Consider the following 18,245-nt stretch of genomic DNA (forward strand, 5'->3'; position numbering starts at 1 on the left):
TTGTAGACAGAACCAGCTCTTGATAATATGTTGTTTTGCTGTTTGTATTGTATGTTTTGTCTACTGCTGCCTTCTTGGCAAGGTCTCCCTGGCCAAAGAGACTGTGTCATAATCTGTGTGTAGATTGTATGTGATAGAGTGGACATGTTTAACTATACTTGTGGGGACCAAAAGTCCCCAAAATAATAGTAAACAAACAGAAATTCGACCAACTGGGGACATTTGCCGGTCCCCACAAGGAAAAAGGCATTTTCTAGGGGGTTTAGGGATAGGGTTAGAATTAGAGTTAGAATCAGGGTTAGGGTTTAAAGGTTAGGTTTAGAGTTAGGTTCAGGTTTAGGGTTAAGGTTAGGTTTTGAGGTTATGGTTATGGTTTAGGGAAAATAGGATTCTTTTGAATTGGAATCAATTGCGTGTCCCCACAAGGTTAGTAAAACAAGACTGTGTGTATGCTGGGTGTTAGTGTGTGTGTCATTTCACAGTCCCTATTGTGCCATGAGATGTGGTTTTATCAATGTTTTAAAGGTAATTTTGCTGATAAAATAGAAACAAAATAAAAATCCTCGCAGAAATTTGATGTTTAGTGCAAAGATTAGTCCTTGTTCAATATTCTCCAATGGGAGAATCTGTTTTCCTATAGTCCTGTTAAGTGCTGTCAATAAATATCAGTAACATACCAGTTACAGTCAATCAGAGCTGCTAACAGGGGTACAGAGTCTCTCTGCCTGCCTATTGGCTCTTTCGCCACAGATAAGACTACACTGCCTGAGCGTGCTTTGGCTAAACTCAGCAGTTAGTTCAACAATGGACTCAGTTATGGCTATCAAAAAAGTTATCCAATCAACATTTATCCTTCAACATGGCTTGTTTCATAGTCTGCTGAGCATCATGGCCTACTTTTACATAATGATGTAGCTAAGTAAGGGTAGGCCTAAAGCTCTCAGGAGAGTATGTGAGATTAGGGAGGAGATGGTTGCTTTTCTCCACGATTGCTGCCACAAGAACCCCAACACTAGTGAAAATGCTTGATGAGGTGTTTATAGCTGAGGTTTGTTTTTTGAGTGACATTTTAAAATAACTTGTATGGACTTAATTTGGGACTACAGGGAAGGGATAAAACAGTTATTGGCATGCTTGAAAAATGTATTGCTTTTCAAAATACATTTGTTATTTTCTCCTCTGATTTGAGCCCCCAAAACATTTTCCATTTCCCTACAGTACGTAACTATATCCAATCACCATCAGTACAGATGACTCTAGTGATGTCAGTTTTTGAAACAAGATTTGATAAATTTAGTCTCTAAAGTACAACAATATACAAACAATACAACTAATGAGTAATATGTGTGTAGATTGTGTGTGATAGAGTGCACATGTTTAACTATACTTGTTGGGACCAAAAGTCCCCGCAAGAATAGTAAACTAATTGAAATTCGACCAACTGGGGACATTTTGCCGCCCCCCCAAAAAGAAAAATGATATTTCTAGGGGGTTTAGGGTTAGAATTAGGGTTAGGGGTTAGGTTAGGGGTTAGTTAGGTTTTAGGTTAAGTTAGGGATTAGGGTTAGGGGTTAGTTCACTAACTGTAAGTCGCTCTGGATAAGAGCGTCTGCTAAATGACTAAAATGTTGTAATGTAAATGTTTAGGGTTAGGTTAAGGTTTAGGGTACAGGGGGCGCTCTCCGGATAAACACTCACACACACTGTGACCGAAAAAACCACCTTCTGGGGACTAAACCCAAATAATGAGATATTCACACTAGGCATGTTAGCATGCCATTTTCTATCAGTTCCAATGGTCTGCCTTGTGGGGACCATCATTTTGTCCCCAGTTTGTCAAGATGTCCCCATACGGAAGGTGTGCAAACAGTTCAATGCCCCCATAGGGTCAGCAAAACAAGAACACACACACATTCATACAGATCTTGGATCTTAATTTGACCAGTATTGTTGCAGCAGGATTGTTGCAGCAGGATTTGAACGTTTAGTCCATAATGTTGCTTGATCGGTGGTTAGGCTATTAGCTGGACAAAATATGGCTACATAAAAAGTGCAATAATGTTAATTTAAAAGTGTTTTAGTGCGGGTTTTCAGTGAATTTATGTAAATCATGAAGCTCATCTAAATTTCCTGCAGCACAGGAAAATTCTCAGCAACAAAAGAGAGATCAAATTAAGATCCTACATTTGTACACACACACACAAACGATATACACACAAAAACACATACACAAACACACACAACCCATGATTTCTCTGTCTAAGGTCATTTTCTACTGATGATGGTGAGATCAAAGATCAACAAGAGGCATCTGTCATTGTCAAACGGTACTCCTGAACGCAACTGTGGTTTCATTACAACTGTGGTTTCACTACAACTGTGGTTTCACTACAAAGTGTGAGAGTAAGGGGTGTTACAACCCACCACCGAGCTGCTGCAATACCACACATTTGTGTGTACAGGTATATTTGTATGTGTGTGTGTGCCTGTGTGCGTGCCTGTGCGTGATTAAGATTTAATGATGGCTCTGGCTGCTGGCTGTGCAAAAGAAACTGACGTAGAGAACATGAAAATTATTCAATTATCGGCCACCAGTCCTACCACAATGTGATTGTTTAGGGCTTTGTGTTCGGGCTTTAAATGTTTCTTATTGGAGGACACCATGTAATCAGTGTAATTGATTTATTTATTATTCCCATTACCTGCTAATAGCAGTTCATTTTAAAGCGTTTGAGAAGGAAAGGGGGGCAAACAGGTGATGATCATTAGTAGCTGAGAAGCAGAATGAATCACAGGGTGGGGCTCGTTCAGTCCGTCAGGGAGCTGCTTCAATACAACAGGTCAGAGGAGGGCAATTTGAAGTTTGGCTTGGTAAAATGTCTTTGTGCATCTTGGTGGGCCCAGGCTGCAACAGTGAAATTGATGAGTAGGACAAACCGTTCTACTGGCAGAAGGTTGTCCAACATGCAGGTTGTAGAGACCATTAACAAATAGTGTGTTAGGGCCTGGTTCTACAGAATGCATCAATATAAAAGCAGGTTTGTGTGCTTAAAGTGCAGGTGCACTGCTGATCCTAGAGCTGTGCTTAGAAGCAACCTCTACCTGGGAGCGCTTATTATTAGCCCTGGCATAGCGGAAACCCCTGCAGCCCCCACAAGACACTAAGTCTGGGGACCCATGCACCCGTCATCTCACACCTACGTCTACATTTTATTTCATTTAAAAAATGACAGTAACCCAGAATTTTTATTTCCACATGTAGCGAGTGAATTGTTTGTGTTGTCCAATCTACATGGGTAGTAGGTGAGACAGACAGACAATATATTTGTCATGCATCTAATTATCCTATTTCTCAGCGGCGACTACAACTTTGCGGGGGTTCGAGAGAAACTGCCCTCGGCCAGTAATTATTAGGAACAGGAAATGGTGTCCTTTTGCTGGTCCTCCACACATGCTGTTGGTTAGTCACTACGCCTACTGTCAAATTACATACTATGAATTGTCTAGTGAAGGAAATAAGAAATTGTCTGGCTAAATGTGTTATCTGAAAAGTTCATTATCGGCAGAGTAATCTCCCCATATGCTCAAACACATTATATCTCCAAGACTGAGGAAAGTTTTGGAAAAAAAACCTATAGGCTATCAACACTCCCTGTCTTAAAATGAATAGAACGATTCATTCCATATCTATAATTTTTTCCAACACGTAAGCCTGACAAGTCCTTTTGTTATGCAAAACTATAAAATGAAATTAAAGTACAAAGCCGGCGATAGCATCACCAATGTTTTACACTGAGCTTCTTTAATGAAATGTTCCTTTCCCAGAGAATCGACAAGCTCCATTCCCCTGGCGGAGCGTTTAATTACAAAACCCACATAAGATTATGAAACTATACAGCATATGGTGAGAGGAACGGGTTTCCTTTGATGTACTCTTGTAATGGCAGCAGTGGAAAAAAAGAAAGAGACAAATGCCTTTACCTCATTTGAATCAAGAAGCATCAGAGGGAGAGAGCTTCTAAATTCTGCTCACAGTGCTCTTTTATTCCTAACTCCACCACATCCCTCACCTTTCCCATCACAGCATTCAGATGTGTCAGAAAGCGGCTGAGAATCTGTGAGGGTTGTTAAAATGTCAACCCGTTTTAACGCTCTAAGGCTTGTGGGGTGTCATGGACTTCTGATGGTGGAGATCATTTGTTGTTCTGAATGGGGCGCCCTTTGTAATCGAAGGTGAAGCTCTGTGTTTGAAGGAAGCACTTGCTCGTCTAAGAGGACTCCGCAAAACATGACAAACTGAGACGCTCCGGGCAGCAGCGCTTGTCTTCTGCTGCCGCCTCAACACATTTCACAGACTTAAGGGTGGGAGCGCGTTAGCAGGCATGGGAAGTCATGTCATTGAAGACGGTGGTGTTTGACATCGTCGGAAGCGATGCATTGCAAAGAAACCTCAGTGGTACAGTAAGGGAGGGCAATGAGGATGCTGGGAGATTCCATGAAAATCTAAAGAGGAGGGAAATGCACTATATAAATATGAGGCACCTCCTTGAACCCTACTGTACATTGTACCTTTGTCAAGTAGACTAGAGTGCAGCAATGAATCAATTTTGCCATGACCTAAGATAACAAAATAAGTAGCCTACTGTTTTGAGCCTAGTCCTTTCCATACAACTGACAATCTAAGTGAACATGCTGTTTATCTATATTATGTTGCCTCAAAGCAACTGTACGCCCATATAATTACTGTACTGGAAATACACATTTTAATAGCTTCAAGAAAATCATTATTATTATGTTGACATTATACGCCATTCATTTACTGGTATTATTCTCGCAGTTCTATGCCTTCTCAGTTGTGATTTTATGAAGGTATTTTCTCTCCTGGCTGTCATGTTCTTGGAACTCAATAACCCCTAGATTTCATTAGCTCCTCTCTCGGTGTGATGTATTTACTCTGGTGGCATCAATGTTTGTCTGCCCATGAAAGGCAAACAATGGTATTCCTGAGGGGGAAACGTTTGAAAAGGTAGGTTCTAGTTGAGTGGTGGTGACATTGACTTTGTGGGCTTTGCTTTCATAATGGTTGAAAATGCCCCGTACAGTACCCATTTAGGATTTGTAGTTTGCTATGTTTTTATCTTTTATCAATTTCTTTGATATTCTGGATGTACATTTTCAAAGTGTGTGTGTGTATGAGTGTGTGTGTGTGTGTGAGTGAGTGTGTGTGTGTGTGTGTGTGTGTGTGTGTGTGTGTGTGTGCATACACGTATTTGTGCTTTGTACACTATGTTGTGGCATAGCCCATAAAGAGGACTCTGAAAGGAATCAATGTTTCATTCCACAACAGAGATACTCAATCTAAGGGCTGATGCATAGTCATTATCAAGCCTTATCAGCTTCATACTGTAGCCTACACTGTGTGAATGTGGTACACTGTGTGAAGCATAGCTAAACAAAGTCAATCACTGGTTTCTTCCTCCTACACCTGAGGAGGTTAAGTGTCACATGACAAGCGTTAAGTTAAGACACAACCACAGTTTATTATTCAAAGATGTTATCATTTGCACAGACGAAGGAAGCGTCAGCGATACCTGTTGAAAAGCGAATCAGAAATGAATTGTAAAAAATCACTTAACACTTAACCGGCCCCTACCAACCCCATGGACTATAGCCAGTATTAGAGAATGAATGCATTTTAGCTTGCATACATTTACATAAACTTTACATGGACATTCGAATCTGAGCCTCAGCATTGTGCAACATAGACAAACTAACTGGATCAGCTGGCAGTTGACAGGGTGATTTTCAAAAGAACATAAGCAAACGTTAAGCACATTAGGGGTAACTCACAATTTGCGCACCACTTTCATTAACGTGTACATTTTCAAAAGTGTGTACCTAGTGCCCCAATCTGCTCTAGATGAAATGAAAGATGATGCCCTTGGAATAAAACATGCAAATCAAACATGACCTTCGGTTTTCAGTTTTGGTGCTAGAAATCCTACATTGTAGTATGCCCTATACATCAGTAGTCTACATGTATTTGTCCTTGGATTCATCACATTCTCTCAACTGCCATTGGCCATTGACCATTGGCCATTGGCTGCAACTCTCATTGGAATAAGCCATGTTCCCTGCGCGCAGCACCATTGAGAATGGCCACCCATAATGATGGCCACCCATAATGAAATGATGGAGGTGTACATACACCAATTCCAATACCTGTCCCTTTTTTGTGCTCCTTTGAAAATCACCCTGCATGTTCAATGATTGGCTCAATACAATAAGGTCCACCAATTTTATATTCCTTCTTCTTACCATTGTCTGACCATCATTTGATTGTTAAAAACTGGATCGAATTCGACTCGTCCCTAATATCCATGGGGGATATTCTTGATATTGATGATACTCCAGTTTTCTCACCCTGTTACAGTAATGATGCACAATGCATTCCGAGGAAAAAATACAATTTCCCTAAGAAAAACTACCACTTTACAAATAATGTTTAGGCAAAATTCCCCATTGTATTCCACTATAAGCAGAACAATGTTAGAGAATAAAAAGACATCCTGATGTCCAATGTGGTGATAGTCATGTCTGTGCTTTTCAAAATAAAGGTCCCCTCATACTGAGCCATCATTTAGTAGTGTCCAGTCTTCTCATGTCCTTTGTTACCCCGTGCTGCTTCAAAGTCTTCCAGAAGATTCATAGTATAGTCTCCAATAGAGGGAGTCTCTATTTACAAAAAGGGTTTCTGCAATGTTCTTGAGTCCTTGATGGTATTCCACAGGTAAAGACCCAGTTACATTTATTGATCCACCTGTAACACAAACACATTTCCATGAACATCAGGCTATCCTGATTTCATCTCACAATTAATGCAGTACAACCAACGTCACTGTTTTCACCACCAAGTTGTTGAGTTATAAAAGGATTCTAAAGAGTGGCTATGAAGTGTAGACATAAAGGTTAATGAACAGATTAATTAAAAATTCATTGTTTCTTCAGGAAAGAACTGTGTTCTCACATTCAGTCCCTAGTGACTACAGAGTCAGTTTCTATCTTGTACTTTTCCCAGAAGAAAGTAATTTGGTGCAAAGTAATCACAAGTCTAACACAAGGCCTTTTGCATCTAAAGTTTACGGTTCATGTGCCCGCATTATGAAATGACCTTTTTTGAAAAGTTTACAATTCTTAATCTCATGACCTAATCTTGTATGAATTAGGTGGTTGGTTTTCTTTGCTAGTTTTAATGAGAAAGGGCAATAAAGTGAGCAAAGAAAAGCTATCAGGAGATATTAGCGTCTCCGCTCACAGTGGTCAACAAACAAAACAAACTCATTAGCGTTGCCAGCCACTGAAATTACCTCTGTCACACTGACTGCACAAGTCACACATGATTCTGTCCACTTCTTTTCCCAGATAGGGGCAAAACAATGATGATAAGCATAATACTAAATCAAGATTTGAAATGCACAAGTGCTTTCCCCTGGATAAAAATGTGCTTTTTCCAACTAAATGCCTTTCCCCATCCATGCTGGGAAATGATTTGTAGTGGTAGGCTACGCTCAGGGGGAGGAAATTCCTTGAAGAAAATTGAATATGTTTTTGCAGTTTAGGCCAAGTTGTCTCTCAAATTTTCCCTGTTCCACCTTCCATATCAGATTCTGGCCTATTCTGCCAGGGGTGGGGTTTTTATCTTGATAAAGGACTTGTCTGGATAGAATTAGCCTTATCCTACAGACTGAGGTTTTCTCCCTCCCCTAGTTTAATGCTGTCAGATACTCTCAGCGCTTCGGACCCTTCACAAGATTAAATTGCCCGTCATGAAGCTCCGGCTCTGACTGACAGCTCCTCGGCTCGGGCAAAAGTACATTCCGGAAAGGGCTTAAGAAACGTGCCTTGCGAGGAACACCCATAACACCTTCATAACGACGTTCCACTATCGATTCCAGCAGACTGTCTACCGCCTAGGCCAGTCTGACAGCTGACGGAAGCTGCCACGGGAGTTGTCAAGCTACATTTTTACTGCTGAACTTTGCAAAGAAAACAGGCACCTTTGACAGACTCATTTTGCTAATTCACCAATCAGTTATTTGACTGTGGACAGGCCCATTATTCATTTGTCCTAATACACTGTATTCTCTGTCTATGAATAAAGTAGCTTAAAATATAGTGTGGGAAAAATTCAGTGACAACCCCCAGGCATCGCCTAACTTCTTATTAAAAAATCCCTCATAATGATATCAAACACACTCTCTGTAAATTCCACAGATATTTAGGTTAGCACTACGCCACTTTGCATGTGTGTAAGGAGAGAGTGTCTTCTTGTCGTGCAGATTGCAATAAATTCTCCCCCTCAATGAGCCATTTACATTTCCTAGCTGTCATTGTGATTAATGTGGTACTAATTTAAGAATAATTCCATGCTAAAAAGACAAAGAGCAGGCACAGGCTTTTGTCAGCAGAGAAAGGAGCCTACACGAGACAGATCTAACAGCATCTCAGTGGAGTTGTCGCAGAAGGGGGAAATGAATTCATCGACTGAGATCATCATCACCAACAGAAGACAGGAGGAATTAAATAGGAATATGGCACCTTCTGAAGGTGTTTCAGGCTGCTTTAAAAACATTTAACTCATAATCTCTTTCTGAATCACATTCAATTGCATACATTGTGTTAAACCTAAGGCTGAGTGAAAACAATGAGCGAAACAGGCCTATAGCTGCATGGATCAGCGGGTGACTCATGAAATCCGTAACAGAAAGATACCTAACCTGGCTCGGCTCATTATTCATTGTACAATTATTATTTTCCAATCTATAATGGCTAAATGGGTTATTTGGACATGTTATGCTAGATAATCATTATCCTGTTCATTCTCCTGCATTCTAATAGGTTTTGCCCGTGGCAGGGAAGCACATTAGCGGATAGATGGAAATATGCTTCCATTTTAATGTAAGGCAATTCTATTGAGATGGCATAATCACATTATGGGGAAGCAATGTATTTTCCATCTTCCAAAAGATGTTGAAGTATCAATTGGATGGGAGGTAAAGCAATTAGAACACACTCTCCAGCTGTTTTGTTGAATTTACAAATTTAAACCATAAATTATGCATTACTTGTGTCCTAATAAGTACAATTAAGGAGCCTGGTATAAATCATATTTCCTCATTAAGTAAATGTTCAAACTAATAGAAATGTTTTGTTTGCTGTTTCTCACCAGCACTTGACACAGTCTGATACAGATAATGTTTCAACTGTAATATTCAATATTTGCATTAAAGGCTATAGTCTGAATTCAGAAAAACAATGAACATTAACATTGATATTGGTCCAATTCAATCAAATTAATCTAACAAGATTGCATCACCTTGATTTGGTTCCGTGGCACCAAGGGTTACCAGAGCTGATCCCGGTCCGATGAGATCTTTCCGGCGTTCCGTGTTAACAAAAACAGGGGAAAAAGAGGAAGGGTAGAGATGAGTTTTAGATTTCATACCAGGCGAAATTAACACGTGCGTGAGGTTATTATGGTTGAACAATCCATCAATACTGCTGCAGCAACACCGGCCACCAAAAAGGCCCCATTCCATTTTGAGGTCCCGACTAATCCCCGGATCAATAATTACAGGCTCCAGACAGGTGTGGTGTGGCCAGTTTAAATAATTAAGTACATGGAAGGAGGCAGAACTCAAGTCTAGGGGTCGTCATAACCCACGGAAGGATACGGGCATCGGGTTACCGCGTTAAAAGCAAGTAATTGGAGTGAGTAATTTGCAAGTTTCGGTCCTCAAAATGGCTCTGATAGTGCTAAGGAGACATGTCGGCCCCTCAGATATAGGCCCCCAGGGTCCCAGTAGTGACTGCAAACATTAGACGGTTTTAGAGTGCTGTAATTTCAGACAAAACATTTTGACCTTGACCAATAATACAAGTAGGCAAGGTCAATAGGTTGAGAAACATATAGGTCTGTCTTATTAAACTGAAGTTGACTGTACTTGGCTACTATGAGGACTTGAGGACTACTATGACCCCTACCATGTTGGTACTCTGTACAGCTGAAATTGAATTTGATGGCTTGTCTAAAGTGTAATGTGTTGATTGCGATGACCCTTACCTTGGTAGTCTTTATCTTGTTCCCCGTGGCGCAGCTCCATCCCTTTAGATCTGGGAGGACTTTACACTCCTCCCCATCCAGACATGGATGCATCTGACACCACCACTTCTGCTCCACTATAGAGGCTAGAGGAGAATAGAGGCATCGTTATAATGAGCAGCTTTGAGAGTTACTAGGGAGACAGACATTTTCCTTGTTTTACAAAACACTAGGGCTGGGAATTGCCAGGGACCTCACGATACAATATTATCACGATACTTAGGTGCCGATACGATATGTATTGCGATTCTCACGATTCTATATGTATTTGCGAATCAATACTGCGATTTTATTGCGATTTGATGTTCCAGACATACAGTATTGCTCACTATATGTCTGCTGCAGAGAGACAAGAGAGAGCCATGAGAAAACGAGTTTTGATAAGTCAGGGAAATAAAAGTGCTGAAAACATGTTGGCCCACTATTTAAAAAGAAGATGGAGAACAAGCTATAGGATGAAAAATACCGGAGTTTTGGCGCAGGTACAGCCGACTACATCTAGCTAATGCTTACCCTACCTACATTTTATTTTTTTTACTAATCGATACTTGGAGTCAAATATTGATATAATTTTGGCCAAAAATAATATTGCGATATGTAACTGTATCGATTTTTCCCCCCCATCACTACAAAACACCATGAGGTAGTTGTATTGTATTTAATGAGAACCATCATGCACCGAGGGTGGATATATTAAGATAAACTTATTTGTGTTCCACAGGCATGATTATAACAGCAATATTGTGTAAAGCACCTTTAGAAGTGAAAGTAATTGTACAACGTTGGCTGTATAATATTGAGGGTTGCATGTTTGATGTCCAACCAAACTGTTGGAACAGGCTACATTTCAAACACTTAACAAGGTTTTGAGGAGGCGATCAGGCTCAAACTGAGATGAGAGCTCAGGTAACCCCTGGACGAATACAAAAGAATAATTAAAAGGTTAAGTGCTGATCATTTTTCAGAGATCACCCGTGGAGCACTTTAAACTGTGCGCCATTGGCACAGCGCTTTAATTTGCTGAGAATGTCAATACTCAAATGTCATCGAAAAGGTCAAACGCATCTGGTGCCAGACTTTAGGTGTGAACTGCTTTTCAAGCCCAAATTGAGGCAGCTCCTTCTGTCTGGTTGGTTTTTATTTTGTATTTTTTTATTTCACCTTTATTTAACCAGGTAAGCCAGTTGAGAACAAGTTCTCATTTACAACTGCGACCTGGCCAAGATAAAGCAAAGCAGTGCGATAAAAACAACAACACAGAGTTACATATGGGATAAACAAAACATAAAGTCAAAAATACAACAGAAAATATATACAGTGAGGGAAAAAAGTATTTGATCCCCTGCTGATTTTGTACGTTTGCCCACTGACAAAGAAATGATCAGTATATAATTTTAATGGTAGGTTTATTTGAACAGTGAGAGACAGAATAGCAACAACAAAAAAATCCAGAAAAACGCATGTCAAAAATGTTATAAATTGATTTGCATTTTAATAAGGGAAATAAGTATTTGACCCCTCTGCAAAACATGACTTAGTACTTGGTGGCAAAACCCTTGTTGGCAATCACAGAGGTCAGACGTTTCTTGTAGTTGGCCACCAGGTTTGCACACATCTCAGGAGGGTTTTTGTTCCACTCATCTTTGCAGATCTTCTCCAAGTCATTAAGGTTTCGAGGCTGACGTTTGGCAACTCGAACCTTCAGCTCCCTCCACAGATTTTCTATGGGATTAAGGTCTGGAGACTGGCTAGGCCACTCCAGGACCTTAATGTGCTTCTTCTTGAGCCACTCCTTTATTGCCTTGGCCGTGTGTTTTGGGTAATTGTCATTCTGGAATACCCATCCACGACCCATTTTCAATGCCCTGGCTGAGGGAAGGAGGTTCTCACCCAAGATTTGACGGTACATGGCCCCGTCCATCGTCCCTTTGATGCAGTGAAGTTGTCCTGTCCCCTTAGCAGAAAAACACCCCCAAAGCATAATGTTTTCACCTCCATGTTTGACGGTGGGGATGGTGTTCTTGGGGTCATAGGCAGCATTCCTCCTCCTCCAAACACGGCGAGTTGAGTTGATGCCAAAGAGCTCGATTTTTGTCTCATCTGAACACAACACTTTCACCCAGTTCTCCTCTGAATCATTCAGATGTTCATTGGCAAACTTCAGACGGCCCTGTATATGTGCTTTCTTGAGTAGGGGGACCTTGCGGGCGCTGCAGGATTTCAGTCCTTCACGGCATAGTGTGTTACCAATTGTTTTCTTGGTGACTATGGTCCCAGCTGCCTTGAGATCATTGACAAGATCCTCCCGTGTAGTTCTGGGCTGATTCCTCACCGTTCTCGTGATCATTGCAACTCCACGAGGTGAGATCTTGCATGGAGCCCCAGGCCGAGGGAGATTGACAGTTCTTTTGTTTCTTCCATTTGCAAATAATCGTACCAACTGTTGTCACCTTCTCACCAAGCTGCTTGGCGATGGTCTTGTAGCCCATTCCAGCCTTGTGTAGGTCTACAATCTTGTCCCTGACATCCTTGGAGAGCTCTTTGGTATTGGCCATGGTGGAGAGTTTGGAATCTGATTGATTGATTGCTTCTGTGGACAGGTGTCTTTTATACAGGTAACAAACTGAGATTAGGAGCACTCCCTTTAAGAGTGTGCTCCTAATCTCAGCTCGTTACCTGTATAAAAGACACATGGGAGCCAGAAATCTTTCTGATTGAGAGGGGGTCAAATACTTATTTCCCTCATTAAAATGCAAATCAATTTATAACATTTTTGATATGCGTTATTCTGTCTCTCACTGTTCAAATAAACCTACCATTAAAATTATAGACTGATCATGTCTTTGTAAGTGGGCAAACGTACAAAATCAGCAGGGGATCAAATACTTTTTTCCCTCACTGTATACAGTGTGTGCGACTGTAGTAAGTTATGGAGGTAAGGCAATAAATAGGCCATAGTGCAAAATAGTTACAATTTCGTATAACACTGGAATGATAGATGTGCAAAAGATGATGTGCAAATAGAGATACTGGGGTGCAAATTAGCAAAATAAATAACAATATTGGGATGAGGTAGTTGGGTGGGCTAATTTCAGAAAGGCTGTGTACAGGTGCAGTGATCGGTAAGCTGCTCTGACAACTGACGCTTAAAGTTAGTGAGGGAGATAAGAGTCTCCAGCTTCAGAGATTTTTGCAGTTCGTTCCAGTCATTGGCAGCAGAGAACTGGAAGGAATGGCGGCCAAAGGAGGTGTTGGCTTTGGGGATGACCAGTGAGATATACCTGCTGGAGCGCAGACTATGGGTGGGTGTTGCTATGGTGACCAGTGAGCTAAGATAAGACAGGGATTTGCCTAGCAGTGATTTATAGATGACCTGGAGCCAGTGGGTTTGGCGACGAATATGTAGTGAGGGCCAGCCAACAAGAGCGTACAGGTCACAATGGTGGGTAGTATATGGGGCTTTGGTGACAAAACGGATGGCACTGTGATACACTACATCCAATTTGCTGAGTAGAGTGTTGGAGGCTATTTTGTAAATGACATCGTCAAAGTCAAGGATCGGTAGGATAGACAGTTTTACGAGGGCATGTTTGGCAGCATGAGTGAATGAGGCTTTGTTGCGAAATAGGAAGCCGATTCTAGATCTAACTTTTGATTGGAGATGATTAATGTGAGTCTGGAAGGAGAGTTTACAGTCTAACCAGACACCTAGGTATTTGTAGTTGTCCACATACTCTAGGTCAGACCCGCCGAGAGTAGTGATTCTAGTCGGGTGGGCGGGTGCAAGCAGCGTTCGGTTGAAGAGCATGCATTTAGTTTTACTAGTGTTTAAGAGCAGTTGGAGGCTACGGAAGGAGTGTTGTATGGTGTTGAAGCTCGTTTGGAGGTTTGTTAACACAGTGTCCAATGAAAGGCCAGATGTATACAAAATGGTGTCGTCCGCATAGAGGTGGATCCGAGCGTCACCAGCAGCAAGAGAGACATCATTGATATACACAGAGAATAGAGTCGGCCCAAGAATTGAACCCTGTGGCACCCCCATAGAGACGGCCAGAGGTCCAGATAATAGGCCCTCCGATTTGACACATTGAACTCTATCTGAGAAGTAGTTGGTGAACCAGGCGAGGCAGTCATTAGAGAAACCAAGGCTATTTAGTCTGCCAATAAGAATGCGGTGGTTGACAGAGTCGAAAGCCTTGGCCAGGTCGATGAAGACGGCTACGCAGTACTGTCTTTTATCGATTGCGTTTATAATATCGTTTAGGACCTTGAGCGTGGCTGAGGTGCACCCATGACCAGCTCGGAAACCGGATTGCATAGCGGAGAAGGTACGGTGGGATTCGAAATGGTCGGTGATCTGTTTGTTAACTTGGCTTTAAAATACAGTGGGGAAAAAAAGTATTTAGTCAGCCACCAATTGTGCAAGTTCTCTCACTTAAAAAGATGAGAGAGGCCTGTAATTTTCATCATAGGTACACGTCAACTATGACAGACAAATTGAGAAAAATAATTCCAGAAAATCACATTGTAGGATTTTTTATGAATTTATTTGCAAATTATGGTGGAAAATAAGTATTTGGTCACCTACAAACAAGCAAGATTTCTGGCTCTCACAGACCTGTAACTTCTTCTTTAAGAGGCTCCTCTGTCCTCCACTCATTACCTGTATTAATGGCACATGTTTGAACTTGTTATCTGTATAAAAGACACCTGTCCACAACCTCAAACAGTCACACTCCATACTCCACTATTGCCAAGACCAAAGAGCTGTCAAAGGACACCAGAAACAAAATTGTAGACCTGCACCAGGCTGGGAAGAGTGAATCTGCAATAGGTAAGCAGCTTGGTTTGAAGAAATCAACTGTGGGAGCAATTATTAGGAAATGGAAGACATACAAGACCACTGATAATCTCCCTCGATCTGGGGCTCCACGCAAGATCTCACCCCGTGGGGTCAAAATGATCACAAGAACGGTGAGCAAAAATCCCAGAACCACACAGGGGGACCTAGTGAATGACCTGCAGAGTGCTGGGACCAAAGTAACAAAGCCTACCATCAGTAACACACTACGCCGCCAGGGACTCAAATCCTGCAGTGCCAGACGTGTCCCCCTGCTTAAGCCAGTACATGTCCAGGCCCATCTGAAGTTTGCTAGAGTGCATTTGGATGATCCAGAAGAGGATTGGGAGAATGTCATATGGTCAGATGAAACCAAAATAGAACTTTTTGGTAAAAACTCAACTCGTCGTGTTTGGAGGACAAAGAATGCTGAGTTGCATCCAAAGAACACCATACCTACTGTGAAGCATGGGGGTGGAAACATCATGCTTTGGGGCTGTTTTTCTGCAAAGGGACCAGGACGACTGATCCGTGTAAAGGAAAGAATGAATGGGGCCATGTATCATGAGATTTTGAGTGAAAACCTCCTTCCATCAGCAAGGGCATTGAAGATGAAACGTGGCTGGGTCTTTCAGCATGACAATGATCCCAAACACACCGCCCGGGCAACGAAGGAGTGGCTTCGTAAGAAGCATTTCAAGGTCCTGGAGTGGCCTAGCCAGTCTCCAGATCTCAACCCCATAGAAAATCTTTGGAGGGAGTTGAAAGTCCGTGTTGCCCAGCGACAGCCCCAAAACATCACTGCTCTAGAGGAGATCTGCATGGAGGAATGGGCCAAAATACCAGCAACAGTGTGTGAAAACCTTGTGAAGACTTACAGAAAACGTTTGACCTGTGTCATTGCCAACAAAGGGTATATAACAAAGTATTGAGAAACTTTGTTATTGACCAAATACTTATTTTCCACCATAATTTGCAAATAAATTCATAAAAAATCCTACAATGTGATTTTCTGGATTTTTTTCTTCTCATTTTGTCTGTCATAGTTGACGTGTACCTATGATGAAAATTACAGGCCTCTCTCATCTTTTTAAGTGGGAGAACTTGCACAATTGGTGGCTGACTAAATACTTTTTTTCCCACTTTCGAAAGGCAGGGCAGGATGGATATAGGTCTATAACAGTTTGGATCTAGAGTGTCAACCCCTTTGAAGAGGGGGATGACCGCAGCAGCTTTCCAATCTCTGGGGATCTCAGACATTACGAAAGAGAGGTTGAACAGGCTAGTAATAGGGGTTGCGACAATTTCGGCGGCTAATTTTAGAAAGAAAGGGTCCAGATTGTCTAGCCCAGCTGATTTGTAGGGGTCCAGATTTTTCAGCTCTTTCGGAGCATCAGCTGTCTGAAAATGTGTGAAGGAGAAGCGGGGGTGGCGTGGGCAAGTTGCAGCGGAGGGTGCAGAGCTGGTGGCCGGGGTAGTGGTAGCCAGGTGGAAAGCATGGCCAGCCGTAGCAAAATGCTTGTTGAAATTCTCGATTATTGTAGATTTATCGGTGGTGACAGTGTTTCCTAGCCTCAGTGCAGTGGGCAGTTGGGAGGAGGTGCTCTTATTTTCCATGGACTTTACAGTGTCCCAAAACTTTTTGGAGTTAGTGCTACAGGATGCAAATTTCTGTTTGAAAAAGCTAGCCTTTGCTTTCCTAACTGATTGTGTATATTGGTTCCTGACTTCCCTAAAAAGTTGCATATCGCGGGGGCTGTTCGATGCTAATGCAGTATGCCACAGGATGTTTTTGTGCTGGTCAAGGGCAGTCAAGTCTGAGGAGAACCAGGGGCTATATCTGTTCTTAGTTCTGAATTTTTTGAATGGGGCATGCTTATTTAAGATTGAGAGGAAAGCACTTTTAAAGAACAACCAGGCATCCTCTACTGACGGAATGAGGTCAATATCCATCCAGGATACCCGGGCCAGGTCAATTAGAAAGGCCTGCTCGCTAAAATGTTTTAGGGAGCGTTTGACAGTGATGAGGGGTGGTCGTTTGATCGCGGACCCATTACGGACACCTGCAATTAGGCAGTGATCGCTGAGATCCTGGTTGAAGACTGCGGAGGTGTATTTAGAGGGTAAATTTGTCAGGATGATATCTATGAGGGTGCCCATGTTTACAGATTTAGGGTTGTACCTGGTAGGTTCGTTGATAATTTGTGTGAGATTGAGGGCATCTAGTTTAGATTGTAGGTTGGCCGGGGTGTTAAGCATATCCCAGTTTAGGTCACCAAGCAGTACGAATTCTGAGGATAGATGGGGGGCAATCAGTTCACATATGGTGTCCAGGGCACAGCTCGGGGCTGAGGGGGGTCTGTAGCAAGCGGCAACAGTGAGAAACTTATTTCTGGAAAGGTGGATTTTTAGAAGTAGAAGCTCAAACTGTTTGGGCACAGACCTGGATAGTAGATAGAGCTCTGCAGGCTATCTCTACAGTAGATTGCAACCCCACCCCCTTTGGCAGTTCTATCGAGACTGAAAATGTTGTAGTTGGGGATGGACATTTCTGAATTTTTGGTGGCCTTCCTATGCCAGGATTCAGACACTGCTAGAACATCAGGGTTGGCGGAGTGTGCTAACGCAGTGAATAACTCAAACTTAGGGAGGAGGCTTCGGATATTAACGTGCAAGAAACCAAGGCTTTTACGATTACAGAAGTCAACAAATGATAACGCCTGGGGAGTAGGAGTGATACTGGGGGCTACAGGGCCTGGGTTAACCTCTACATCACCAGAGGAACAGAGGAGGAGTAGAATAAGGATATGGCTAAAGGCTTTAAGTACTGGTCTTCTAGTGCGTTGGGTACAGAGAAAAAAAGGGTCAGGCTTCCGGGCGTTGTAGAATAGATTCAGGGCATTATGTACAGAAAATGATATGGAAGTTATAAATGATATGATATGTCAGTTGGTGGTCTGACTGCCACATTAGTGTGGGTAAGTGATGTTCTGGTACTGACATGGCATAGATGTAAGTCAACTTCAAGTGCATTTTTCGAAAATGTGAGGGTTTCAAATCGTCCCCTTCCCTTAGAAAGCATAGTGATTGCTGTGCACTTTCTACTGATTTCAAAGCAGAAACATATTCCCTTCTCACATTACATTACATTTTAGTCATTTATCAGACGCTCTTATCCAGAGCGACTTACAGGAGCAATTAGGGTTAAGTGCCTTGCTCAAGTGCACATCGACAGATTTTTCA

General features: G+C 42.0%; 1 protein-coding gene across 1 annotated transcript in view; it reads right to left on the reverse strand.

The window, feature by feature from the left end:
* Positions 1-5,517: 5,517 nt before the first annotated feature.
* The window catches only part of LOC311129040 (chemokine-like protein TAFA-2), a 52,957-nt gene continuing 40,229 nt past the window's right edge, over positions 5,518-18,245 (reverse strand). Inside the window, exons 4-6 of the mRNA XM_084161296.1 lie at positions 10,124-10,248; positions 9,377-9,433; positions 5,518-6,820 (exon numbers count right to left, since the gene is read on the reverse strand). Coding sequence (XP_084017422.1) covers positions 9,404-9,433; positions 10,124-10,248 — 155 coding nt within the window. The 3' untranslated portion in view covers positions 5,518-6,820; positions 9,377-9,403. The remainder of the gene's footprint in view (positions 6,821-9,376; positions 9,434-10,123; positions 10,249-18,245) is intronic.

This window comes from Coregonus lavaretus (assembly GCF_964263955.1).
Source record: "Coregonus lavaretus genome assembly, chromosome: 5".
In the NCBI taxonomy this organism is placed as follows: Eukaryota; Metazoa; Chordata; class Actinopteri; order Salmoniformes; family Salmonidae; genus Coregonus; species Coregonus lavaretus.